The sequence below is a fragment of the Coprinopsis cinerea genome, assembly GCF_000182895.1.
Source record: "Coprinopsis cinerea okayama7#130 chromosome 1 map unlocalized cont3.1, whole genome shotgun sequence".
Taxonomy (NCBI): Eukaryota; Fungi; Basidiomycota; class Agaricomycetes; order Agaricales; family Psathyrellaceae; genus Coprinopsis; species Coprinopsis cinerea.
Window position 1 is genome coordinate 3,189,107 of NW_003307544.1, and position 24,218 is coordinate 3,213,324.

Genomic DNA, 24,218 nt, shown 5'->3' on the forward strand with positions numbered 1-24,218 from the left:
CGACGGTCAGGAAAGAAAGAGAAAAAAAGGACGGGTCGATGGGGTGAGAATAGCAGGCAAAATAAATCGCCGTTTGCGAGTGGTACTAAGTACGTATGTATACGATAAGGAAAAGAAAAGAAAGTGGCTACATGAAACATTATCGTCACTAGAGTAAGTACACAGTGCGACAGGGATAGGTGTGGCAGTTGCTAATGAAACAAAGGGGTTCGGTAACGATAAACCAAGAACAGGGAATATAAATATGACGGCGGCGGCGGCGGTGTGTGCGCAGAAGATTAGTTGGTATACTGAACTAACTGTTGAAGTCGAGACGGCATGGGCCTGAGCCAGGTATGTTTTTCTAATACCAAACGAAGGAAAATGATAGGGCGGTCAATGCGCATCCACCATCGGCCACTAGTCACTTCTTGTCTTTACTTCGTCCAAACCCAAGCATCGGCGCCGTCAAGCTAAGCTTTCTCGTCGCTTTCCGAATCCCAGACGTCGACGAGGAATTACTTCCCGAACTCGTATTCGCTCCGACAGAGGAAGCGATAGACGTGGGCGGTAGAGTTGTGCTTCGTTGATGTAGGGCTTCAGGAAAGGATGTAGGCGGGGCAGACTGAGATGTAGCTGAATGTTGACCTCCTTCTTGATGATGATTGTGATGGACGTTGTACTGGTGATAGTGGTGATGATACCCGTTCGACGTGATGGGTTCAGGCTCAGAATAGAATGGTATCAAATGGCCGTTCTCGGTCGAGGAACTGGGATTGAGGTAGGTTGTGGGTGGGGTATGGGGTAATGGAGGGAGCGACCGGTCGAAATCACCAGACTTCTTGGACGACGGGAAGGGCCGCTGTCTGTTATCATTCGAAGGGGAGGAGCTGCGCGAATTTTTGGGTTTGTGCTGGTCGTGGGATGATGAATGCCGGTCTGCGCCATGATGATAGTTGTGTTTCTTGGGAACGGAACCAGAGGAAGATGATGTCGATGGAGGGGCGGAAGCTCGCAGCGAGGAAAAGCCAGGGCTGTTTACAGGGGCGGAATTTAATGAAGAGGAGGTCGATGCCGGTGTCGAGGGGATGTCGTCGTATGGACTCAATCCTCCCCCAGAAGCATGTCCATTTCGTGGTGTTAAGTGCTCGGATTGTGAACCCTCAGGAAGAGTGTCTCTAGATCGCCCATGATCTGAGGTTTGGCTATCTCGCTGGGAAGAACCGAATGGACGAAACCAATTTGAATTAGAAGGTGTGGGTGGAGGTGGGCGTTCTTCGGTAGTTCGGCGATTAGGAGACGGTGGAAGGACGGCCGTCGGGGAGTCAGTGGTGGGCGTTTTGCTGACCGCCTTGAAAGATTTCCGTTTGCCAAACCAGCCTTTACCCTCTTTCTTCGGCTTCTCTTTGTCTTCCCCGTTTGTATGCGGAGTGGGAGGTGCGGTAGTAAGAATGTTTGGCGGTAATGGGGGCACAGGGGGAGGTGGTGTTTGGGAATGATTATCTTCTCCCACAGAAAGCGACGGGGAAGAAGCTGACAACCGAGGGGAGCGATCCGATACAGATCTTCTGCTGTCTGTTGTGCTGGTACTTGTGGTAGCAGAGATGTTAGCCTTGGCGAGGGAAGCGGACGGGGCTCTTCGCAGTGTATTCAGGAAGTTGCCGAAGCGTGTCGTGGATGGTGAAGAAACAGCAGGCTGCGGAGGGGACTGGTCGGCAGTGTCTGGAATAACGGTGACATTGACGGGCGTTAGCTGGGTAGTAGGTTTTTCGGGTATTAGGGACTGTGCAGGTAATGTAGTGGAGGCGTCTTGTGCATCGAGTTCCTCGGAAATGGGTGGATAAGGCTCCAGCCCTGGAGGATGTCCAACGACATGGGTTGCGAGTGTTATTGGGGGTTTCAATCCGGCGGAGATATCGGTTGCAGGCTCCTGAGTGGGCGGCGGTTCTGGAGGCTCTGGTAGTTGCACGCCAAGAGAGACCAGGTCGATGTCGTCGGCTTGGTAGTAGAGAACATACGCAGAACCGGAGTTGGAATCGCCAAAGTATTTGGGTATATCACTTTCCGGTATTGAGTAGACATTATCGTCATCGAACACGAACCAGGTTCCACAGTTCTTGATTATAGAGATATAGTGGCCGTGATGCGGTCCGCTGAAAGTGGATCAGCATGCGCACATGGGATGTGTCCAAAGTGAGAGAAATTACAGGTCAAATGACTTACTTGCCAATATGGACAACGATTGCAAAGAGATGATATAGGCGGTCAGCATCCTCCATGTCGTCCACAGTATTGAATAGTCGAAGATCCATCGGAAACGCGACTCGATATGTCAGCTTGATGTACCGGCCTAGGTCTTCTTGGTACTTGAACCGCTTCAAGTGTAAGGCGAGGACATTGGGGAGTTTCTTAATTTTCATCCTAGTCCAAACATATCAGAACAACTAAAGACGTCGGATACAAATCGAATACCTTTTCTCTGCCTCTTGCAAGTCGCAGCACGCGTCACAGAAAAACTTGTTGCGGTTGCAAAGCATTTCACTGGCGCTAAATTGTCGGAGACATGCTGTAACACTTGAGTTTTGTTCGATATCAATGGACAGGTCCAAGAAGGATTCATCTCGGGAAGATACCTGTCGCCATCTCAGTGCTTGAACAAGAAGATAGCAGAAAGTACACACCGTTTCGCAAGTAAGGCAACGAGTTTCACTGGTCAGAATTCCCTCAAACAGCCGATGAACCAAGGTTGCATCCCGAGCATTGGTCCCAGAAGTCGAGCTTGCGAGAGTTGGCGGCGCTTTGGAACCTAGAGTAGCTATTGATCCGGACACTGGTGAGGCGGCATATTAGCTACTAGCACCATACTACCGCCAACGCAGTGGAACTTACGATCTTCGCCCTGTACCGAACCTCGCGTCTGCTTCCTTTCCACCTCCATCTCCTCCACAATCCTATTCAGCAGATAATTGAGAAACTCGTGTGCATCCTGATGCATGGTGGATCGAAATATGTCGTTCAGTTCTTTGAGTTTATCGATGAAGGCTTTCGGGGCGACAGTGCCCTTGTCTCCCGGCTGGGTTGCTATATGGATAAATAAGGACCGTAGTGCAGAGAAGAGTGTCGGTGGCGAAGGGGGAATGGGCGTAGCAGACGGTTGGGATGCTGAGCCGACCGTTGACTCTGTTGGAATAACCGAGGTCGACTGTTTCCGCTCAGGCTGTCGAGGCCGACTCTGGTGCTTGTTCCCGAGGCCATTTACTGTGGACGCGATCGGGATTGCCGGACAGTCTTGTGGTGCTGAGGAATCGGAGGCCTGGAGCATAAGATCCCTAAAGGGTGTGCAGAAGTATAGGGCCTGTAGAACGGAGTTTGCATAGCTGCGCTCGCAGAAAGGATGAGAGTGACGTCCACAACGAGGATCCCGGGATGTGCGTACCAAGTATTTCCAAACTAAAGCCATAACATATCAGATCTAGACAGATTCAGCCGACAAATAGGTCTCCTTACGTTCTCTAGGCCAAACTTCTTAACCTCCGCTGGTGGTGGAGAAGGCGCAGGCTGGTCTGGCTGCGCGGACTTCTGGGAGTCCTTGTTGAGAGCATGTTGCGCGGCGAATGAGATCCATTTGGACCTGGCCATCGCAGGGCAATATCGTGGTCGCTACGGAGCACAGCGACGAGACGGGTTTGCCAGAACCACTAGAGAACGGCGGTGGAAGATGAACTGGCTGGGTAACGGTATTGGATTAAGCGGTGAGCGTCCGACCACGGCAACAAATCTCAACGCCTTGGCAGATTACACCACGTGATCTACACAGATGCATCCCCGCCTTTACCCCTTTCCACGATTGTCGCGACATTTCCTCATCTCTGGATTGCCATTTCATCTTTGCAGCCTTGTTAATGAAGGCCAGCTGCTTACCCGGGTCATAAAAATTGCTGGAACTCATGTCAGGCTCTGGACTGCTCACTCGATGGCTATCTTTCGACCACATCTGGCGCCATGCGGCGTACCGCAAAGGAGACAAGGCTCGTTCCTGACTATTCCTGTCCTTGTCCATATCTGACAGGCGGCTGGGACTGGAAAGCCTTCTCCGGGCCATATACCGACCCCTTTCAGCGGACATGTGGGCGAGAATGACGCTATTTTTCTCCGAGAAAATTCGTGCCGCTCCCCGAAGCCACTGCCAGCGTCATTACAGCTTCATAAAAAACGTGTGCCTAGTCCGGGCGTTTCATATCAGATTCTACAAGATTCTATCCCCATATCAGCGGTAGAGTCTACATCCCAATCAACTATGGTTCAGGATTTTGGTCTATTCATCACCTCATGTTACCAATGGCTTCGAAACCTTCTTGACAAACACCCAATCGCCGACAGAGACGACCCCGTTCCCACCTGGAACGGCGTTGCAACCTACGCATGGCTTCAGCTTTTGCTTCGGGTCCAAACCAGTCCTGAACTTCATCAAGACTTTGTAAGGGACTGCAGCGTCGCGTTCACCCGTTTCCGGGCTCACGTTGGGTAACTTGAACCGGCGGTTAGTTTCATTAAACTGCACGGTAACCTGAAACAGTTCATCACTTACGAGGCAGCGAGTACATTTCGAGACAAGGGTTATTGTAGGAGCATCCTCGGTTCCGATAGATATTTCTTCCCAATTATCTTCAGCAAAAGGCCCTCCTCCAGAGAAAACGATATTAGGCCTGAATCTAGAAACGGTTATATTAGCCTCGAACATTCATATTCAGGAGCCAGCTCCCTCCCCACTCAACCCAGACGAAGTGCTCTTCTTATGATTGATTGGAGAATACGCTTCTCACCTTTCAATGACCACCGTGTCAGTCTTCCACCGTTCATCAATTCCCTGAGTGCCCACATGATTGCGGATGTGCTGGTCCACGACGGACGTGCTTTCCTCCGACAGGACTAGGAGAGGATACATGTCTTGATACTTCGCAGTTGCCTTAAGGTTCGGGAATTCGACCGTGGGATCGCTGTGCCTGGTACGAGGACCCTTGTACACCAGCTGAACCGGCTTTCCAAAGTAATCGCTCAACACATCCGACGGAGTCCTTCCTTCGAGCGAATTGCAGATATAGCCGTCTACGGGCCCTTGGTTTGGAAAGATTCTGATCTGCGGAAGACTGAGAAGAAGCATCAGAACCATTAGCCTTTCCACCAAAGATAGAAATGAAACTCACACTTCCCAGCCGCGAAGAATATCTTCGCTGGGACGAAGCGGGATGGAAAACGTCTCAGTTCCACTGGCCAATGGAACCGAGACGACGAGACGACCCAAATGTGGCGATGAATCATCCCTTTCTATCTGGGGAGTGATCAACACCATCTATGAGTAGAGTAGTAAGCACATGATCATCTCCCCGTCATTTAGCCCCCTTCAATTTGGGGGAAAGCCAAGCGAACCTTGGGGACTTCACGAGCGGTGATAATTGCCTGCTTTGCAGTATCTATGATCGCCCATAGTCTGTCAAACTAGAGAAGGAACCCTACAATTAGTTTCCCGCTCGCTAGAATAAAAGACGGCTGACTCACCTCCATCCCTTCGGGGGTATAGAGCGCCTTCTGCACAGAGATCCCTCTGCAACTCTAGCCGACACAATGAAAAGCGCAGTTGGTGAGCGAACTGCGCAGATCTTGTCCATTAACAAAGCTTCAACTGCGTACCTTGATGGGATGAATAAGGATACGCGAAACCCGTACTTGCAGGGGTTTAAGAATCTCAGCGCTGGTTCCATTCCCTACAGCCCGCCCACTAGAATATCCAAGGTTCTTCTTTGAATCTAGGATGAAAGAGCAGAGATGAGCGAATTCAGTCAAAGATACAAAGGAGTTGAAGAGGAAAGGGGCGAACCATTTTGCCGGGAGAGACGAAGCCATACGCCAACAGTGAGAACCGTAGCCAGAACAAGCGTCCACGTCGAAAGATTTGTGGTATTCCGAATCTGTGCTAGAGAGGCTTTGAGGTTGGTACTGATATCATATGCGCTGGCAGTGATAGTGGTCGACATCTTCGTATTTCTGCGTCAAAAGCCTTCTGTTCACAGGCGGAGTGAATAAAAGTTTGCTTCCTTAGGGCCCCACTGTCCAGGCTTGGCCGTACGCGTTTCTTCCTTTGTTTTCGTCTGCACCGCTCGGCTCCTTGGGCGGATTAGCGGAGGGAAAGGGATGCTGGAAGCTGTCGAACAGAGACAAGAGTGAAGTGTTCAAGAGGATGACTCAGGGCTGACGTTATGTGAACCTCCATAAGGGTAACCCCAGTTTGATTCAGCGCAACAGCGTGTTCTAATTTTGGGGATACTGGTAGGAGATATCCGGACCATATTCGACGAAGACGCCCGACAGCGAGAGGAAGCAGCCAAAGCAAGTTTTTGACGCGACTAACGACGCGTCGAGAGAAAAGGGGAGAGGAGAAAGTGAATTAGGAAGTCGGGCGGCCAAAGAGTGACCTCGTGTCCCGGTGGAAGATCATATGAGCTGCGATGCGGGGAAAGTATTTTTGGTCCCGGCTGGACCTGGGGCCCTTGATAAGATAAAAAACAAAATCACAATGTCGGTGTTTATTTCTACGATGAAACGAAGCGAAGGATCTTCACATCTTTCAGGTTGGTATCTAGGGCGAGGTGGGGAAGGAAGGAAATATGTTGGTTCTGATACTCTACCGCGTCGACTGTAAAACCGCGTTCTTTGGTGGACAGCGGACTGAGAGACTATTTCATTTGGCGCATGATGAAAGGAACGTACCTATAGCAGAGCTCATAAACTTTGCCATGGTCTCTGGGTTTCGCCGTGTCAAGGCTATTAGCGCGAATGTAGCGCGGGTAGACCGAAGAGCTATCTCTAAGGTAGCGAGTAAAGAACCTATCAACGAAGGATCAAATACCTAGAACGGCTTGGTCATTGGGGAGTCTACATAAGTTCCACTGAAGTACGTACGATGTCCGCTCCAATAATCACATCAGGATCGAGGGTTCGGTGAAGGAGAGACACCATCTCCGGCCGTCTATTCTCATCTAAGGCAGCGTACCAATCTAGTTGCTGTGTCTTGACTCCACCGTGAGTCGACGAGGTGTCTGGGCAAAAATTAACGAACGAAGCTAGCGATAGAACGATGAACGCACTGCATGGAAGGTCTACATTGTCCCGACAGGTCGCAAGCACCGTGTCTTCGACGTCAGTTAACCAGATCTTGTTGGGGTTGGAGGAGTCTTGGCCAGCAAGGACCTGGATTGCGCTCGCCACAATTCCGGTGAACCCAATCCCTGCACCAAGTTCGAGTACGTTTTTACGGACGATAACGTCTGGTCAAGCCATCATTAACATGACATGCGTCTGGAGAAGGTGGTAGCGAACCGGGGTGATCGATCAGGTATTGTGCAAGAACGAAGCTCGCGGTCCACGTCCTCAAGCCTGTCGTCCCGCTCTCGATCATGTTTCGTGATTCCAGGAGGGTTGTTTTGAGGAAACGTTCCGACGAGGTCAAACCAGGAGCTTTCCAGAAGTACGTGACGAAGGATTTGGATGGGGGTCCTTGACCCACGAAGGAGGAAGACCCAGACGAGTCATTATTCCTATGTACTCTGTTGGTGAATATTTTGAAATGAAGACAAGATCGGAACTCACGGATTCAAAAGACCCAAATAGTGATCGTAAATCACTGAAGAGATCTCGAACTCTTCGTCCTGAGGACGCTTGAAGATGGCGATGGTAGAGAAGTAGAAGGAGTCAACCTGCCTCCGGCATAATGCTCGTCCTCTCCAAATGAGCAACAATTTTCTTCCAGAAAGTCCGTTGGTACTGTTGGGAAGGAGGGTATACTTTCAAGTGCTGGTCCTCGAGTAATTCTTTCACCAGAAAGTCTTGGAGGACTGTATTGGAAATGTCTTTCGGCAGAGATATCGCATTCACTGGCGAAAGGCATGCGTATTGTCGTACGACTTCAAAAAGGACGTCGTCCGCCATGTCGTAGTCGCGGTCCAAGGTCAAGCGCTCAGCGCGTAAACGAGTACACCATCATCGGCGCTCTTACTGAATCCGGCAAAACCCGCTTACGGTCACGTGCTTATTTGGGTTTTCTCTAAATTTTCTCGCGTTCCGATTTTGCAAAATGGTCTCTCTCCAGCTGGCACCACTGGTTCGACCAACTCTCCGGTCAGCTCGAGGCTGCTCACAACGACCACTTGCACAACGATGTCTCACCACAACCCACGCCCGTGCCGCGGAAATCTCGTCTGAGGCGGCCACCTCGTCGACTCCCGCCGCTGACCCGTCTGCGCAGGGTTCTCGCGATGCTCCCGCCGCAGAGACCTACAAGCAGTTTTTGGAGAGGATTGCATATAGGTATCGGGAGGCGCAGCCATTGAATTGGTTGTCGGAGACGGTGAGTTACGATCGCTTCGTTTTTTTGTGCTACGTGTAACCGAGCGTTCCAACAGCCTTTCCCCATGAACCCTTCCTTCCGCCCACCACCGCCTATCTCTGATCTGCAACGAGAGACCATGTACAGGGAATATATGTCAGACCCGGTCAAGAACAACGTTCGAATGTTGTCACAGAAGTATGGTTTGAGCATCAAGCGTGTTGACGCGATTCTTAGATTGAAGGGTCATGAGCGCGCTTGGACTAAGGTTAGTACACGGTTTTTATTTCTTCCTTTAACGATGAGTATACAAAATCGATTAGTCTTTAAGACGGCTAAATGCTCATGGTTACATGTTCCTATCATTCTGAATATCGTCATTGCATTCTTTTCGAACTTAACACTGACGTTTCGTTTTCAGGTATGAGAACCCGCGATCACCATTGTGTACATCGCTAACCGTGGTCTGATGTCGCTTTGTTAACTTTGCCAGTCGGTGAGTACGGGTTTCTTCTACCCTTGAATGTGATGAGACTATACATCATTCGCGAAATATAAGACCTCCCCTCTGCCTTACATCAGTCGGGATATGGTTATAACGATTTCAACCCCATCTGAGTCTTCTCAAACATCAGTCTTGTTCTCCATTACTGACTTGCATTCTCCAGGGCAAGCAGCTGCAAACTGGATTCCAAGCCGGCATGGAGTTACTCCTCAGAGCAACAACACACAAAGCCGCCAGCCAAGCTGATCGCCGTTATGATGTCCATGAAGCTGATATTCTCGAACAAGACGAGAATCGTGACGCAATGCGACAGCGATATCAGCGAGCATACTGGGAGTCTGTGCCGGAGGGTAGCTCGGTATGTTTCATCCGTTCTGTTTGCCCTCGAGGCCGTGCTGACCCGTTTTGTCAAGGAACCTATCGTTCCCCGTTCCTTGGAGCACGCACGCGAGAAGGCTAAGGACTGGGCTCGAAAGGCTGAGGAATTCAAGAGCATTCCTCAATTGCTGCAGCGTGTTCCTGATACACCATGGATGAAGCGACCGACTGAGAAGGTGATCCTCCGTGAGCGCGAAGGACGACCTTCACTGCGCTTCATCGACGTTGGTACTAAGTTCATGGACGTCGATCAGCGCGTCAAGCAGCTCGCGAGAGCTGGCCGTGCGGTGACCCGTCGCCGTGCTGCTGCCACTGCTGCTCGCGAACAGTGGAAAGCCGAGCGTGCTAAGGCAACCGCCTAATCCTAGAGTATCGTAGTACATATTATCCCTTCGTATTCGTAACTAATGCTAATGATTTGATACCTCATGTGGTGTTGCTGGTCGCTATCGGTTGTCTGGTTTCCAATCGATCTATTCGGTTTGCACGACTGTTCCTTCTAGCTTGAGATCATAGATGGTTATTCTACCAAAAAAGTCTGAGCTCTCTTCGAAGACCAATTTCAAGGAAGTGATTCCCTTCTCCCATGTCTCCGCATCGTAAGATAAGTCGAAGGTTTGCTGACGATTGACGTTTTCGGGGTATATGGCAGTGAACGGTTGCCAATTCTTTGGGTCATTCGAGGTGGAGGAGACTGCAAGAACCTTGCATGATGTCCCAACGAAGCCACCCTGGAAGGTCAGAGATATCCGCTTGGGAAGAACAGTCTTTTCCGTGAAGTTTATCTGAACGAATTGAGGCAAGCCCTGACAAAAGATGTGTCCATTGAATGAATTCTGCAAGTGGTTATCAAACTCTACTCACTTGTTGAGACGTCCAACATGTTTCTTGGCTACCATCGACAAGGTGTTTCTTCCCTGTCGATTTGTCCAACGTAGAGCTGACCTTCAGGATGGTTCCTGAGTCGATAAGGGAGACGAGACCCTCGTTTACCATAGTTTTGCAGAGCAAAAAGGGCAGAGTGGACTGGATGATCGCGACTGTGAAATAGATGTGAGAAATCACTTCTGGATTTGGACTTCGGATCAACAATGGAAGGTCGGCAGAACGCGATAATGCGCGTCAGGTCCTCGAGATTCTGCGATAGGGCGTCCCAATATCTTTCTTGACTACCGCCATCGCTCACAGTCATGTCCCCAAAGCCATCTCCACCGCAATGGATACGAAATGCGTACAATCCAGCCTACCTTCGCAACGTTCTGGGCACCCTCGCACAACGCGAGAGTCGCCGCGATGCAGCCCGCAGTGCTTCCCGACGTCAGGCAGTAGAAAGCGATAGCAACGGTTCTCCGGGCTCTTCGAAAGCAATAAAGGCTACTCCAGAACAGATAGAGCACTATTCTGTCAAGATTGGAGCGGGCCAAGACAATGAATACCGCAATCGATATCTCCATCTCGAGCCATACGATCGAACGCGAGTCGTTCTGAGCGCCCAACCCAACTGCGGTGATGGCTATCTCAATGCCAGCTGGGTTCTCGAGAAGCACGGAGGCAAATGGTGGATTGCTACCCAAGCCCCGCTCCCTCATACATCGCACTCGTTCCTCAGTGTCCTGTTACAGCCGGTCACGCGTCCTCCCCCTGCGCTTCTCGCACCAACGACATCTGCCACCCCATCTACCTCGCCCCATCCGACAACCCGAGTTAGAACGGTCGTTCAGCTTACCCAGAATGTCGAAAGTGGACGAAGGAAAGCTCACGCTTACTTTCCTAGCAAAGTAGGAAAGTCGATGATCGTACCTGCCGAAGAAGGGTCTGAAGCACTTGGTGTCAAAGCGACCCTCCTTCATCAAGAAACGATTCAAGAAGCTCATTGTTTACGAAGTACCATAGCCGTTGTACCCGTCAAGAACCCACCACCCGTCAACACTTCGACATATGAGAGCGTGGAATTCGACGATGAGGGTGGGAAGGAGGATAAATTTGGAGAGGTGCATGATCAAAGGGTTATCTTTACCCATTTGCTCTACACTTCATGGCCTGATCACGGCGTACCCGAGGAAGAAGACCGGGCTAGCTTGGTCGAATTTATTCGCCTTGCAGACCGTCTAAACCGCGATGTTTCCCTGGCGTCTTACCCACCAACTTCATCGTCGACATCCGCTTCCAATGAAGGCGATCTCGATCCTGATCCCCCTATCATCGTCGGTTGTTCGGCTGGCGTTGGAAGGACAGGCTCTTTCATCGCGCTTTCGTCCCTCATGCGTCACTTGGGTGACCTTCCTCCAGCTAATTCGCCGACTCCTTCGTCAGTTCTCCCTCCCTCTCCCCTTGGCCCGTTACCGGAACAGATGTCAGAGGACTGTGTAGCACAAGAGATCGACGGGCTGAGAGAACAACGTCAGAGGATGGTGGATAGACCAGAACAGGTGGTACTCATCTATGAGGTACTTTTGAAAGACGTGTTTGAGGCATCTTAACCCCATTGTCTGACGTGGACTCTATGCACGACTTGGTCTGTTAGGTAGCTGGGAAGATGATATATCTTATCATGGCATTTCTTTGTTATTGTTGCTTGTATGACTTTTGACAGGTGAGCTCAACCGTTCCGGGATACTGGCGCTAGTTCGACGCTTTCCTTTACTCCAAAGCACATTTCCGGAATATTGAAAGGACGGAACCATAGGATACCCGAATGACAGTACTGGGCATTTCGAAGGGTGTATTTCTGTCGATTGTGAGTAAGCGATCTCGGAACTGGTCGCGCGGGATGGCACGGTTAGGTCGGCAACCCACGAGCTCTCCACTTTCGAGCGATGTCGATATCCTTGCGATATATAAGACGGATCCTTGCCGGTCTGGAAGGCTGCTTCAGTTCACCCACGACTTGGCCGTTGTCAGCATCGTATGCTCAGCCGCCTTAGTCGACTTGCTCGCCACTTTGCTACGAGTTCCACTAGACCAACTATAACGATGACGGTGCCTACCACCACTGAAGCTATCACCATCCCCCATGTAAGTCGCGCCATAGTGTGGTTTCACGCGCCTTAACTTCAGGAATGTAGATTGGAGGCATAGAGGTCATCGAGAAGAACACCATTCCTCTACAGCACAACCCAAGCAACCTCGTTATCAAGGTTGTATTTTAATCACATCCGGAGTCGTTCTTCTCATATTGACTCAAATTAGGTTGATTACGCTGGTGTTAACTTTATCGACACCTACTACCGGTGCGTACGGTACTCCAGTGTACCTATACCTATATCGTGTTGCTGACTTCCAGGTTTCATTCCGACGTAACCGTAGGAGTGGCCTCTATCCCTACCCATCTTTCCCAGCTGTTATCGGGAAAGAAACGGCTGGTACGATTGTCGCACTACCCACGGATCCAAAGGTCTTGGAGGATCCTACCTTCAAGAAGCAGGGGTTCAAAGTCGGGGGCAAAGTCGCTGCTGTAAGTGTTGGTGGTTCCTGCTTAAACAATTTGGTTGTCTCTATCGACTGAATTTGTCTACTAGGATTACCTCGGGACACACGCCAGCTACATTTCCGTCCCTCCGAAATATGCCTATCCAGTTCCCGACTCTGTCTCGACCAAGACTGCTGCTGCTGCCCTCCTCCAGGGTCTAACGACCATTACCTTTGTCGAGGAGGCGTACCCGGTCAAGAAGGGCGATGTGATCCTTGTGCACACCATTGCGGGAGGCCTTGGTTTGCTGTTTGCTCAGCTAATCAAGCGCAAGGGAGCTACGGTTATCGGGACGACGTCCACTGCTGAGAAGGCAGAGCTTGCAAAGGCTCACGGCGCCGATCATGTCATTTTGTATCCTGTTGAGGATACGGTCCAGAGAGTCTTGGAACTCACCAATGGAGAGGGTGTCGATGCTATCTTTGATGGTGTTGGGAAAGACACGTATGTTTCCCCCATCTTCCAATGAGCTGTTTGTGACCTAGAGATTGGGCTATAGGTTCGACAACAATTTCAAGATGATCAAGCGGAAAGGAACTATTGTTTCTCTTGGGAACGCGTCGGGTGCGGTCGAGCCTTTCTCCTTGCTCCGACTGGTGCAGAAGAATGTCAAGATCTTGAGACCGACGTATGTCCTTCCTTGTCGAGATAATGCCAAACTGACGCCCCGGTCCCCGTAAAGAATGACCAACTATGTGTTCACCGCGGAGGAGGCAGAACATTATGGTTCACGACTCTTCAAAGAAGTTGCGAACGGTGACTTGAAGATCAACATCTTCAAAGAGTACCCATTCACGGCCGAGGGTGTAAAGCAAGCACAGAGTGATTTGACGGGGAGAAAGACGACAGGGAAGCTCCTGATCAAAGTCAATCCCGATGCACAGTGATCCTGCAAGTGCCAGTTATCAACATGGGAAAAGCGGAACGGTCTACGCGTTTAGAAAGGGGCTACACTGTAATGTTATTGTACAAAGACCCAGTCATATTTTCTCCGTATTTCTCTCCATTTCCGCCGTCTTTGAAAGCAGGGGACAGCCATTGGCGGTGACCGCAGCCAGATGAACTGCCTTGGATTCCCCTCCCAAGAGATTGCAAGTCAGTTACATAATCGAATGGACCTGAAATGAGTTAGTCCAAACCAGCTTGGAGAGGACCAACACTAAATTGAGCGTACCCGTCGCTCGATATTCGAACTCGAATATCCCTTTGCCACTCGTCTCGACGGCATTGACGCTTTCGACGCCGATTACTGCAATCAGTGTGGTGTTTGGTCAAGACAAGGCCAACAGCAGAGGGCCATCGGATCGATTGTGGTAGAGCTTATTTGAAGACGTTCGTCGGCAGGTCTGTGCGTCGTTGTCGATACGAAAGACGGTCGATTGACGTTCTGAACAGAGTTAATGGAGGGTTCCGATGCACCCAAGGCTCGACGGCCGCTCCCAACGCCCGGGGTTGGGAATGGAACACAGCAGAGACCCAGCACACCCGTCCAAGCAGCGGCCCAACGACCTATATCTCCTTCCCAATTCTACGGCACCAGCAAACCACCGTTACCGACCCGTCCCAAAAATCCTGGTTCCACCCATACCACACAGCAGAGACCCAGCACACCCGTCCAAGCAGCGGCCCAACGACCTATATCTCCTTCCCAATTCTACGGCACCAGCAAACCACCGTTACCGACCCGTCCCAAAAATCCTGGTTCCACCCATACCGCTTACGTCGCCCCAGCAGTCTCGGATCCACCGCGGTATGGCTCGCCATCCTCCGCACCGCCAGGCTATCGAGAGCCCGAGTTGATCGTCGAAGAACCAGAGGTGGAGGACGACACGCTACCAGACCTTATACCCGGCAACGATTATGATTGGAACAAAAGCACAACCAACACTGCAGCTTCGGCTTACGGCAATGGGTGGGGCACTGAACAACCGCCCGGGGAGGCTTGGAGTGAGATCTCGAGTTGGAACCAATCCTGGGACCAGACAGGGAGTGCGACCGGCGGCCTTTATTCCATGGATCAGTTCAACACACGACGCGATAACGAGGTTGCGATTGACGGCCGTAGCGAGCTGGAAGAATCCAGGTGGTGGAATGAGGATGAGCGCGTCAGGAATGGCCGTCCAGGCACTGGCATGTTGGCACCCGTCGTGGCGGAGAACATGCACGACCCTCTCCATTCATTATTCTCCGTTAACATTGCTGCGATCCCACCAGCCCCGGCGACGGCCCCATTGCCTACCAGTTCGTTCCCTGCGTCTACACCCACTCCATCTGAGTCCCCGTCTTCATCACAAGCTGCTGCCAATCACGTCTTTCCGACTGAAGAAGAAGTTCGAGCAGCAGTTCCTCATCCCAACGCTTACTACTGTCCAAAGGATAATGGATGGGTTCTTCTCATTTGGAAATCCTCGAGCGTTGCCCCACCAGTAACGAGCAGTTTCGCGGACAGCCTTCCCAATCAAGACCGCCGCAAACGGATTCAATCCTGCGTTTCCGACGCAGAACAATCCTCGACGTCACCCAACAAAACTCACCACTTCCATCGATATATCAAGGCCGTCGATTCATTGAAACTCACAACTCCTTACCGCGAAGATCCATGGCGGGTCGAAGATGTTATGAAACAGAAGAGGAGAGGCCAAACAGTCGTCGAAGATGTGCACAAACTCAAGGACGGGCTCGACGAAAAGGTCGAGCAGGAGCCCGAAGGCAAACTATTGGATCTCTACGTTTGCTGCCAATGCCAACTCTATTGTGTGGTGTCGGAAGTCATCCCCGGAGTTGTTCCTCGAAAACACTTGGAAGAGTTTGTTCGAGATAAACGCAACAATCCCGCTCCTGGAAAGAGCGGAGAGGTGTCTGTCTCCACAGGCATGGAGACGTTACTGCTGTATGTCTTTACCAGTTTGATCAAGACTTGTCGCTGACAAGGATTACAGTGCCATCGAAAACAAGATTTTCAAAGGCAACCATCGTTTGATCAAGATTCAGAGTACAGGGTTTAAGACGAAGTTGGGCTGGAGCCCCAACATGTGAGTTTCCTCTCTTCCGATATTCGCTCTATATTCATGAAAATACAGCAAACGCATTTTCGAATATCTGGGTTTCGTGGAGAACACCGCCAACAATGATGCTACACTCATGTCGCCGAACACTGAAATCGCTCTCAATCGGAAGAAGCTCTTAAGAGCTTGGATCGAACTCAATGCTTGGTTAGTGGATTACAGAAAACAAAACAGTGAGTTACTCCCTCTCGCGATGTCGTTTGTCATTCATTCTCCTCAAGGTTCTGCCTTCCGCGATCCAATCTACAGTGAAAAGAAGGTTTGGGTCCAGATTGATAATGCGAGGGAGATGTATCAGAGGGGCATTGGTGCCCATCCTGACCAGAGTACGTTCCCTCATGTCCCCTAAGGCGATCCAATACTGACGATACTGGGAAGTTCAACGGGGCGTACTTACTCCGACCGCGTTGACGTCTCTTCGCAACCTCGACGATGCTTGGAGAGGCCTTGGCCTTACTCCTACGACCTTTTCTGCTGGTAGGGACACATATTTTTGAATTTCAATCCGGCAAACTAATCAACCCGTGTAGACCTCCTCGCATTCGCCTACCTCGCACAATGCCGCTGTGACCCCGCCAAGACTCCTCGTTACTTCACTTGGTTCTGTGACATCGTGAAGGCCCTGGAAACTTCCGGAGAAAGCAGCGCTCAGTTACAAGAGCTCATGGCCATGGAGCAATCTCGCAACCGATTCACCGAGATGGACATCCACCTTGCTGCCCAGAACCTTGGGTTTGGACCTGAAGGCCATCTGCGAGTCGATTATGACGACGACGTTGATGAAGATTTCGTGGAAAATGCCTGGAAGGATGCTGTTAAGCGGGCATACAGGGACCCCGTCAATGGTTCTGAAATGCAAAGGACGGCAGACGAGTCTCTGCGAATCTTAGCGGAAGCGAGGGGAAGCAACCGGTTGAGGCAGCTTTGGGAAAACAAGAAGAATAGCATGAGTCCTGAGAGGGCTTATGATACGCTGGAAGTCCCGGCTGACGTGGATGATGCCATGCTCATCATGGTCTTCAATATGCGGGTAAGTGTAGTTCTGGTATAGACTTGGCCTATATTCCTGATGACGATGCCTTGGTATAGTGCGAGGAATCGACGTCGCAAATGGACAAGATGCGGGAAGCGTTGACTGTCATTGCTGAAGTTCGGGATAGCGAACGGTTACGCCAGTTCCTTCTAACCAACCAAGATCGTAAGTCTAATGGACATTATTTGGGGACTATGGACTAATCGAATCCGTCTTAGCGGGTGACATCACTCTACCGACACGTCCGGATTTCCCTCGAGGTCTCAATCAGCTTGGAAATACCTGCTATCTGAACTCCCTACTCCAGGTCGGTGTTATGGCTTTTGCGGGGACGAATGTGCTGACCAATCCATAGTATTTCTACACCATCAAAGAGCTTCGGGATGCTGTTATGCCCATGTCCACGCTTGATATCAAGGCGATTGAAGAGGAGAAGTTTTCCGAAGAGGATATCAACAAGCATCGAGTTGGAGGTCGTCGTGTTAGTCGACGCGAGATTATCCGTTCACGAAAATGTGTGTATGCAGCCTCTCCCTTTCTTACGCCACATTGACGCCATGGTCCAGTCATCCACCAACTTGCCAACCTCTTCTTCTACATGCAATCCTCCTCCGACTCGGCGGTAACCCCAAGCCTGGACCTAGCTAAACTAGCGCTCGTCACGTCTCGAGACGAGGAAGAAGAAGACGAAGCAGAGAAGGGTGGGTCCGACTCCTCTCACGACTCCGATGCGACTCTGGTTGATGGAGAGCCATCTCACGGTGCCCCAGTAAACGCGGACAACAGTGATGTCGCCGAGAAGAACTCAGTGTTGGGCAAGCGGAGTAGGGAGTTGGATGCAAATAGGCAGGGCAGTGTGATGGATGTGGATGCGCAGGATGTGGACGGGTTTGTGATGGTTGCGTCCCCGAGGAAGGGGGGTTCGCCTTCGCCGATGGAACAGGACACACCACCACAGGCGGGTTCGCCGTCGAAGGACAAAGACGGGGATGTTTCTATGAAGCCTGTACCTGCGAGGAAGAGGGCAGACACATATGATGGCGGAATGATGTTTGGTGGGTTTGTTGCCCCTCTGTCGAGACGGCGATACTGATGCATCCGTACAGGCAGACAACACGACGTTGCGGAGTGCATGGATAACTGCATGTTCCAGATCGAGACTGCGCTGTTGAAGTTTGGTTCAAAGACCGAGGCAGATTCGAGTATCATCAAGAGGTTAGTTCCTGTGCGTCCTTCATTCAGGTCCCTTTCTGATATCATTACAGGCTATTCTTTGGCAAGATCCGCCAACGGTTAACCTCTGCCAACTTGACCTCCCGTGCATCACTACACGAAAAGGAAGATCTCTTTTCACATCTTCCCGTTAATGTCACCAACGACGGCGTCGATATCTATGACGGTTTGAGCGGTTACTTTGACGATGTCGTGGAGTATCAGGGTGGAAAGGCCAGGATGGAAGTCTCTTTGGTTGATGTCCCTCTACTTCTCCAGATCCAACTTCAAGTAAGAATGCGCTTTTTTCTTCTTGGAACCAGGCTAACATCATGACCAGCGAGTGCAATTCAACAGGGAAACACTGCAGCCCTACAAGTCCCAGGCATATGTCAAGTTCGGTGAAACGATCTATCTAGACCGATTCATGGATAGTGCCGACCCTCGCAAGAAGCTCAGGTCTAGGACCATTCAACGCGAACTGAATTCCTGTCGGGAGAGGATACAGGTCTTGCTCGAGGGAAAGGTTAGTCGCATCATCATTGAATCCGTTCCTCTCTCTAACGCTATTTTCCAGAACGGATCCTTTGCCTCAGCATTGGACCGAGCCTCTGGCTATCTTGGTTCTCTCCAACAAACCGTCCCTGGAATCGAAGACCACCTCGTCAGTGAATTGCAACGGGAGAAGCGTCATGTCGAGATGGAGATCGACAATCTCCGAGTCCGCGTGGATCAACTGAAAGAGGAGTTGGAGACACTTTGGGGGAACAGCAAAGAGTTCCCATATGAGCTCACGTCCGTCTTCATCCATCGTGGAAGTTCACCGTCATTTGGCCATTACTTCTTCTATTCTCGACATCTCCCTCAAGAACCCGACTCTTGGTTCAAGTACAATGACTCGGACGTTAGTGTTGTTTCCAAGGATGAGGTCCTTCAGGATACTACCGGTTCGACTGCAAACCCGTACCTTGTAAGTTGCATCCATTTAGTTTCTTGGGGCAGCTTACTGATTTGATACGTCTAGCTTGTATTCGCTCGTAAAGGCTCCAACGTTGTTGAAACCGTCAATCGCTTCGATCCTACGCAGCTCCTTTCATGACCCTAGCCGTCACTCTCTTGGTCGTGTCGTTCAGCCATCACATCGCCGTTTCATCAGAAGCTGTCGACGTCTGCTTGCTCGTCTTGCTGTGCATCACAAACCATTACACTTTGTAGCATATTTAGAGTTCCTAGTGCGTTGTGCCGTTCCGTTTGTACTACTTTACATGTATTCTTCTTCCTGACTGCTGCTATTATCACAAGTTCTTCTTGCTGGACTTTATTTCTCTGTTTACTACGCGCTGTTGTTATTATTGTAATGACACTCACACTCTCAAAGACCAAAAGTTGGACTACCGCTCCTTATCCTCCTTGCTCGTTTCCTTCGTATCAGGGGATTTATTCGCTGGGTCCGTTGCCAAATCCAAAGAACCCATAAGCGCATCCAATTTGCCAATGATCAAATCCAGCTTCTCCTCCATTTCATCAGCGAGTTGTTCTGATGTTTTGAGTCCATCGATGAGACCGCTGATACTGCCCAGGTCCTTCTCGGTTGAGCTGGAGAACAGTTTGGAGAGGAGTTGTTCTTCTTGGGTGGTAAGGATGGGCTGCGATGCGTTCTTGGGTTCCGGTGTTGGTTTGGAAGAAGAGTCGGGAGCGCTGTTGGTTATTGAACTGGATGGTTTTGGTTCGTCTTTGGGACGTGTTCCGTCGTCGGAAGGAGTCTCTTCAGTCCTGTCTGGTGTATCTGCGGCCTCGACTGGAGGTCTGGTCTCTGTCAATTCAGCAAGTCCGGGGTTTGAAGCGATATCTGGAAGACACGCAGGTTCGGAGCCTTCAGTATGCACAGCGATGCGTTAGAAGGTGCGCAGCCCACCAGTGGTGTCTATCGAGGTCATGGTTGGAAGGTAAGAAGTGAACGCCGTCTATGCTGCGATCTCCGAGCTTGATCTGGATGTGACGTTTATAGACGCCGAGCCCCGGCATACCGTGCCTCGTCAGAAATCGCTCTGTGCCACACAAGCAGCATGGCGAGCTCTCTCAAGCACAGAAGGGCACAAAACAGATACACAGGTATACAGGACTATTTTACAACGTGGAAATTTACACCTTTGCCTTGGCCTCGTTTTGGGCCTTTTGAACCGCAGCCAAAATCTCCCCGTGGATCGTTTTGGCAGCTGCGATAACTCCATAGTTCTCTCCGAGGGTTCGTCCCAGGCCAAAGTTGAGAGGCTCCCCGCGAGAGTCTGTGACGATACCGCCAGCTTCCGTGACCAAGATTTCACCAGGTGCATGATCCTGTTGGACAATTCTGAGGAATCTGCCGAAGGATGGAGGATATCAAGGCACTCACCCAGATCTTTTCCTTGTACCCAACACCAGTTGGCATACGGAGGTAGGCTCCGCCTTGGCCTCGAGCAAGGCACGCGTATTTGGCTTGGCTGTCCATCCGGGTAGGAGGCTGCTGGACGTTCAAAATGGCGGCAACCCTATCATTGAAGGAATGGGACGAGTGAGCTGCTTCTACACTCTCCAAGAAGCTCAAGTCTTTGAGTTCGAGGGTTTGAGGAATGCTGAGGGAGATGGTTGCTCCATCGGCACCGGGTGATGATGACGAGAACGCGATCTGTCGAGCACCCTTGCCTCGGACGGCTGTGAAGATGCAGCCTACGCCTTTTGAGGGTTCGGCAGGATCGACGGGGAGGTTGGGGCAGCCGATGACGCCAACTTGGACTTTGGCATCGACGATTAGGGAGACGCAGACTGCGTACTGTTCGCCGCGGAGGAAACCTTTGGTGCCATCAATGGGGTCGATGGTCCACATTCCTGGCAGAATCCACACAATGTCATGGAGCGAACATGGATGAAATGAAAGGTGGCGACGTACGTCCAGTGCTTCCGCCGGGATAGTTGCCTCTGTCGATCGCCTCGAGAATCTGGTCTGCGGTACGCTCTTTTCCAGGTCCGACGCCCCATGCAGGGTCTTCGCCTTGAGTGAGGGGTGCGGTCAAGGCTTCATTTGCGAGAGCCACAATTCGGTCCTTCATGGCCTTTCCGCTCTCCACACGGAGATCTGAAGCGTCTTCTTCACCGACGATGGGGTCATTGGGAAATGCATTGTGCAGGATCGTGCTGATCACTGCTTGGGCTGCGAAATCGCCGACTGTTGGACTACGTCAATGGGGGCAGAGGAGAGGCAATTGGGCTTGAGTACGCACCTGTTACTGGGGATTTATCTCCCTTGACGAGGGTCTCGTTCTTGACCAGCTTTTCGAACACCGATGATGTCAAGATGGACGCCCGCTTCACGGCTGCGATGGCCACTTTTTCCTCCTGCGAAAAGTCGGACATGGCTGGTCTAGTCGTGGAGAAGAAATGGAGGCCGAGTCTACTACGCAGGAATGCAGAAGTAGAAGAGAGAGCCTTGAACATAATTCGACGACTGGGAAACTGTTTTCGACCCGGTGACTGACGTCGTGATCGCGCTCGAATGATGAATCGGAATGTTGGCTGGGGATCGCTTTCGCAAGACCGCCCAATTCTGTTTTCGGACTTTCTCCATGTCGTTTTATCTTTGAGAATGTGCTTGTCTGGGGCCTTGGAATCAAATGGTTACTGTGCTAGGCCATTTGCAGTTAAGTTGGTCGTGGCAAACGAGAGACCAGTCCCCCGTGGCGGTCGTCGTGATTGCCGCAGCACGCCATCGCAAACGATGAGTAAGGTACATTCGCCGCAACTCGTGAGCAGCAACAAATCTGCTCTCTTGCAGCAATTCTCCGTGCTGCATCCAATCTGGAATCTCCTTGGAGGGAGGAGATGGTGACAGAAAGCGGCAAACTGGCCCCTATCTCAGTCTCGGCTTGATTATGGGAAAAGGGTGTCGTCATCGTCGTGGACGACGGCGGGCACTCTCTTTTTGCGGACTCAGCCTGGCAGTTCTCGGCGACAGACCCAAGTCCTGATCTGAATTTGATTCTCTTCCAGTTTGCATCCCTATCATGCCTGTCAAGTGAACCTCGGTTCTCTCACCTTTGCCAGTTGTTCCAAGTGGTGTTCTCTACATTTTCTGGCCCCGTTATCGACGCAAAGGCAAACCAAATTGTGGGCGGATTGAGGGGAGGGTATATATTGCAGCAACGAAGGAGCGTCTTCTGGAATCTAGCATTCTCCCTCCCTTGCTACTCATGGTGTTGCTACAACTTGCTTATCTGAGGCGGATAGTGTTCGCTCTCGCTTTCTGGACTTCACTCGCCCTGCTGGTACCGGCTGTGGACGCCCATATCGCGGCATGGCATAAAGGTGAGTCCTGTGTTCTTATAACGGGTCAGACGGCTAAATATTATCAGGCATGTATTGTCTGAATGGTACGGACCCCCACGTCGCCAACCAGAACGCGAATGAGGCCGTCAATCCATTGTACATGGTATGCGCGTGTTCTGTCCTGCGATCGCGAACTTGCCGGTCTGACCACTCCGGACTATCCCTCATTCAGCTTGACCGACGAGATTGGTGGATGCACCACGTTAATAAAGTGCGTATGCAGTGGACTGTCTCTCCCTGCTTTGTCTGTTCTGACTGTGTTCTAATGGGCAGTGCGACGAGTTCCCACCAGCGCCAGGAGACTTCTTGGAACTGTCAGTGATCCTCTCGGCCTTTTGATGCGCAATCCACCAACTCACCTGGACCCCGTTTATGATTATCCAGACCAGCAGGCAAATCCTTCGTCGTAGAACTCGCAGGGAACCGCGCTTTCACATCACTTTCATATAACGGAAGGTACACGGGTGTTTTTGGAGATGGAAAGCCTCGTCCGGGGATGGACGGTGGAAGGAGCAAGGAAGGGTGTATCACCAACCCTAACCGTGAGTCTCTTTTCCTTATCCCTATTCTCAGTTCATTTCCGTCTCCGTTTCATGACACTGACCGCGAACCCCCGCAGTACACACCAAGAGTGAAAAGGAAGCAACAGGAACAGCCTTTGCGATTTCCTACCATTCCAACCTTGCTGATGTGAAGCCGGAGAATCTGGTCGTCTTCTCCGTTCTGTATCAGTTAGTCTTCTTTCTCCCTTCTTAAGTGCGCGTTCTTTGGATCAGTCAAGTCCTGATCTTCGCCTCCCAGTACACCATGGAAGCGGATTGCCAAGTACGAAGTGCCCAACCTCCCGGCCTGTCCGGAAGGAGGGTGTCATTGTGTTGTGGGCTTACATTCCACTAGTCTTTCCGATTATCTTTCTAACTTGTAATCTCGCGTCTTCTAGTGGGGATGGGTACCAGACGGCTGCGGAGAACCCAATATGTACATGCAGCCTCTAAAGTGCAAAGTCGTAGGACACACAGGGAACCGAGCCGTGGCACCCGCTAAACCGCCTGTCTTTTGCGAATTAGACCAGAGCAAATGTGTGAAGGGTGCTAAACAGGTATGCGGCTCCGACTCTTCCTTTCCTCTCTGTCTTTGCTTATCGGCGCTGGGACGACTGTAGATGGTCTTCTGGAACCAGTTGAATGGAAACAACATTGTTACTCCAGGGTCACGGGCGCCAACATATAACCAGCGCTTAGGTTTCGCAAATGGTAAGTCACTATCCTAGATTAGGAACTTTCGTGCATGATTTCTCTCCGCACCTCCTCCTCCTCTCCCTTTGGGGTGTCATGAGTCCCTTTACTCACTCTCTCCATTCAATTTATAGGCCGCCAGACCGATATATTCCTACAAGAAGGCACAGCTCCTACGACCTACATCCCTCCCGGTCCATCAGTAACACCTACGGACCACTCGGACGTGAGAGAGGAAAGTGATGCAGATTCTGCGCCTAGATCTTTGGATGCGCTGGTTCCGTTGAAGACATTGGCCGTGCCTTTGCTTATATTTATTGCGAGTGTGTATTTGGGGGTCTGGAATGCGTGAGAAGGGTGCGGTTTCGTGGGGTGTATTGATACTGGTCTTAGAGCCAGGGTGATGCTGTATACGTTACTGCTTAATCTATAACTGCCCCGTTATTGAGATCAGGTGTTCGTCTGGCGAGAAATGGACCTCATCATGCAGCAGTGCAAATGGCAAGCGGGCGCCTAGCGCGGACACGAATTTCTCTCCGCTGCGGCTGTCGATCATGCCTGTGGTGACACGACATCGATACACTAATAGACACATATATACAT

At 51.0% G+C, this 24,218-nt stretch overlaps 11 protein-coding genes across 11 annotated transcripts; 5 read left to right on the forward strand and 6 right to left on the reverse strand.

Moving 5' to 3' along the window:
• Positions 1-403: 403 nt before the first annotated feature.
• Positions 404-3,618, reverse strand: CC1G_00541 (ubiquitin C-terminal hydrolase; the record flags this gene model as incomplete). Its single annotated transcript, XM_001829310.2, has 6 exons — positions 404-2,132; positions 2,203-2,400; positions 2,452-2,612; positions 2,661-2,809; positions 2,869-3,334; positions 3,487-3,618. The coding sequence occupies 6 exons, from the start codon at positions 3,616-3,618 to the stop codon at positions 404-406; spliced, it is 2,835 nt and encodes a 944-aa protein (XP_001829362.2).
• Positions 3,619-4,188: 570 nt separating this feature from the next.
• Positions 4,189-6,011, reverse strand: CC1G_00542 (hypothetical protein; the record flags this gene model as incomplete). Its single annotated transcript, XM_001829311.2, has 8 exons — positions 4,189-4,507; positions 4,568-4,691; positions 4,803-5,126; positions 5,184-5,329; positions 5,407-5,475; positions 5,536-5,589; positions 5,668-5,783; positions 5,855-6,011. 8 exons carry the CDS (start codon positions 6,009-6,011, stop codon positions 4,307-4,309), a joined length of 1,191 nt encoding a protein of 396 aa, XP_001829363.1. The 3' UTR covers positions 4,189-4,306.
• Positions 6,012-6,566: 555 nt separating this feature from the next.
• CC1G_00543 (hypothetical protein) lies at positions 6,567-7,981 on the reverse strand (the record flags this gene model as incomplete). Its single annotated transcript, XM_001829312.2, has 7 exons — positions 7,735-7,981; positions 7,624-7,682; positions 7,354-7,571; positions 7,122-7,301; positions 6,937-7,073; positions 6,745-6,883; positions 6,567-6,685 (listed from the first exon to the last, which is right to left on the reverse strand). Exons 1-7 carry the CDS (start codon positions 7,960-7,962, stop codon positions 6,567-6,569), a joined length of 1,080 nt encoding a protein of 359 aa, XP_001829364.2. The 5' UTR covers positions 7,963-7,981.
• A 126-nt stretch (positions 7,982-8,107) lies between these two features.
• On the forward strand, positions 8,108-9,604 carry CC1G_00544 (hypothetical protein; the record flags this gene model as incomplete). Its single annotated transcript, XM_001829313.1, has 4 exons — positions 8,108-8,380; positions 8,436-8,627; positions 9,028-9,222; positions 9,278-9,604. The coding sequence occupies 4 exons, from the start codon at positions 8,108-8,110 to the stop codon at positions 9,602-9,604; spliced, it is 987 nt and encodes a 328-aa protein (XP_001829365.1).
• A 111-nt stretch (positions 9,605-9,715) lies between these two features.
• CC1G_00545 (hypothetical protein) lies at positions 9,716-10,238 on the reverse strand (the record flags this gene model as incomplete). The annotated part of the gene is made up of 2 exons (XM_001829314.1): positions 9,716-10,048; positions 10,107-10,238. 2 exons carry the CDS (start codon positions 10,236-10,238, stop codon positions 9,716-9,718), a joined length of 465 nt encoding a protein of 154 aa, XP_001829366.1.
• Positions 10,239-10,432: 194 nt separating this feature from the next.
• On the forward strand, positions 10,433-11,722 carry CC1G_00546 (protein-tyrosine phosphatase 2; the record flags this gene model as incomplete). Its single annotated transcript, XM_001829315.1, has 1 exon — positions 10,433-11,722. One exon carries the CDS (start codon positions 10,433-10,435, stop codon positions 11,720-11,722), a length of 1,290 nt encoding a protein of 429 aa, XP_001829367.1.
• A 420-nt stretch (positions 11,723-12,142) lies between these two features.
• Positions 12,143-13,598, forward strand: CC1G_00547 (hypothetical protein; the record flags this gene model as incomplete). Its single annotated transcript, XM_001829316.2, has 7 exons — positions 12,143-12,257; positions 12,308-12,379; positions 12,432-12,472; positions 12,549-12,696; positions 12,761-13,155; positions 13,211-13,339; positions 13,394-13,598. Exons 1-7 carry the CDS (start codon positions 12,150-12,152, stop codon positions 13,596-13,598), a joined length of 1,098 nt encoding a protein of 365 aa, XP_001829368.2. The 5' UTR covers positions 12,143-12,149.
• Positions 13,599-14,111: 513 nt separating this feature from the next.
• CC1G_00548 (ubiquitin C-terminal hydrolase Ubp2) lies at positions 14,112-19,120 on the forward strand (the record flags this gene model as incomplete). The annotated part of the gene is made up of 15 exons (XM_001829317.1): positions 14,112-15,601; positions 15,651-15,743; positions 15,792-15,949; positions 15,998-16,102; positions 16,155-16,253; positions 16,307-16,806; positions 16,866-16,974; positions 17,028-17,116; positions 17,165-17,324; positions 17,376-17,864; positions 17,916-18,024; positions 18,075-18,312; positions 18,362-18,547; positions 18,599-18,991; positions 19,046-19,120. 15 exons carry the CDS (start codon positions 14,112-14,114, stop codon positions 19,118-19,120), a joined length of 4,293 nt encoding a protein of 1,430 aa, XP_001829369.1.
• A 292-nt stretch (positions 19,121-19,412) lies between these two features.
• On the reverse strand, positions 19,413-19,958 carry CC1G_13739 (hypothetical protein; the record flags this gene model as incomplete). The annotated part of the gene is made up of 2 exons (XM_002912161.1): positions 19,413-19,870; positions 19,937-19,958. The coding sequence occupies 2 exons, from the start codon at positions 19,956-19,958 to the stop codon at positions 19,413-19,415; spliced, it is 480 nt and encodes a 159-aa protein (XP_002912207.1).
• Positions 19,959-20,163: 205 nt separating this feature from the next.
• On the reverse strand, positions 20,164-21,411 carry CC1G_13740 (3',5'-bisphosphate nucleotidase; the record flags this gene model as incomplete). The annotated part of the gene is made up of 4 exons (XM_002912162.1): positions 20,164-20,358; positions 20,414-20,886; positions 20,948-21,223; positions 21,279-21,411. 4 exons carry the CDS (start codon positions 21,409-21,411, stop codon positions 20,164-20,166), a joined length of 1,077 nt encoding a protein of 358 aa, XP_002912208.1.
• Positions 21,412-22,244: 833 nt separating this feature from the next.
• Positions 22,245-23,967, forward strand: CC1G_00550 (hypothetical protein; the record flags this gene model as incomplete). Its single annotated transcript, XM_001829319.2, has 10 exons — positions 22,245-22,359; positions 22,407-22,483; positions 22,553-22,591; positions 22,654-22,694; positions 22,765-22,922; positions 23,000-23,111; positions 23,157-23,205; positions 23,321-23,479; positions 23,543-23,633; positions 23,750-23,967. The coding sequence occupies 10 exons, from the start codon at positions 22,245-22,247 to the stop codon at positions 23,965-23,967; spliced, it is 1,059 nt and encodes a 352-aa protein (XP_001829371.2).
• Between the last annotated feature and the right edge of the window lie 251 nt (positions 23,968-24,218).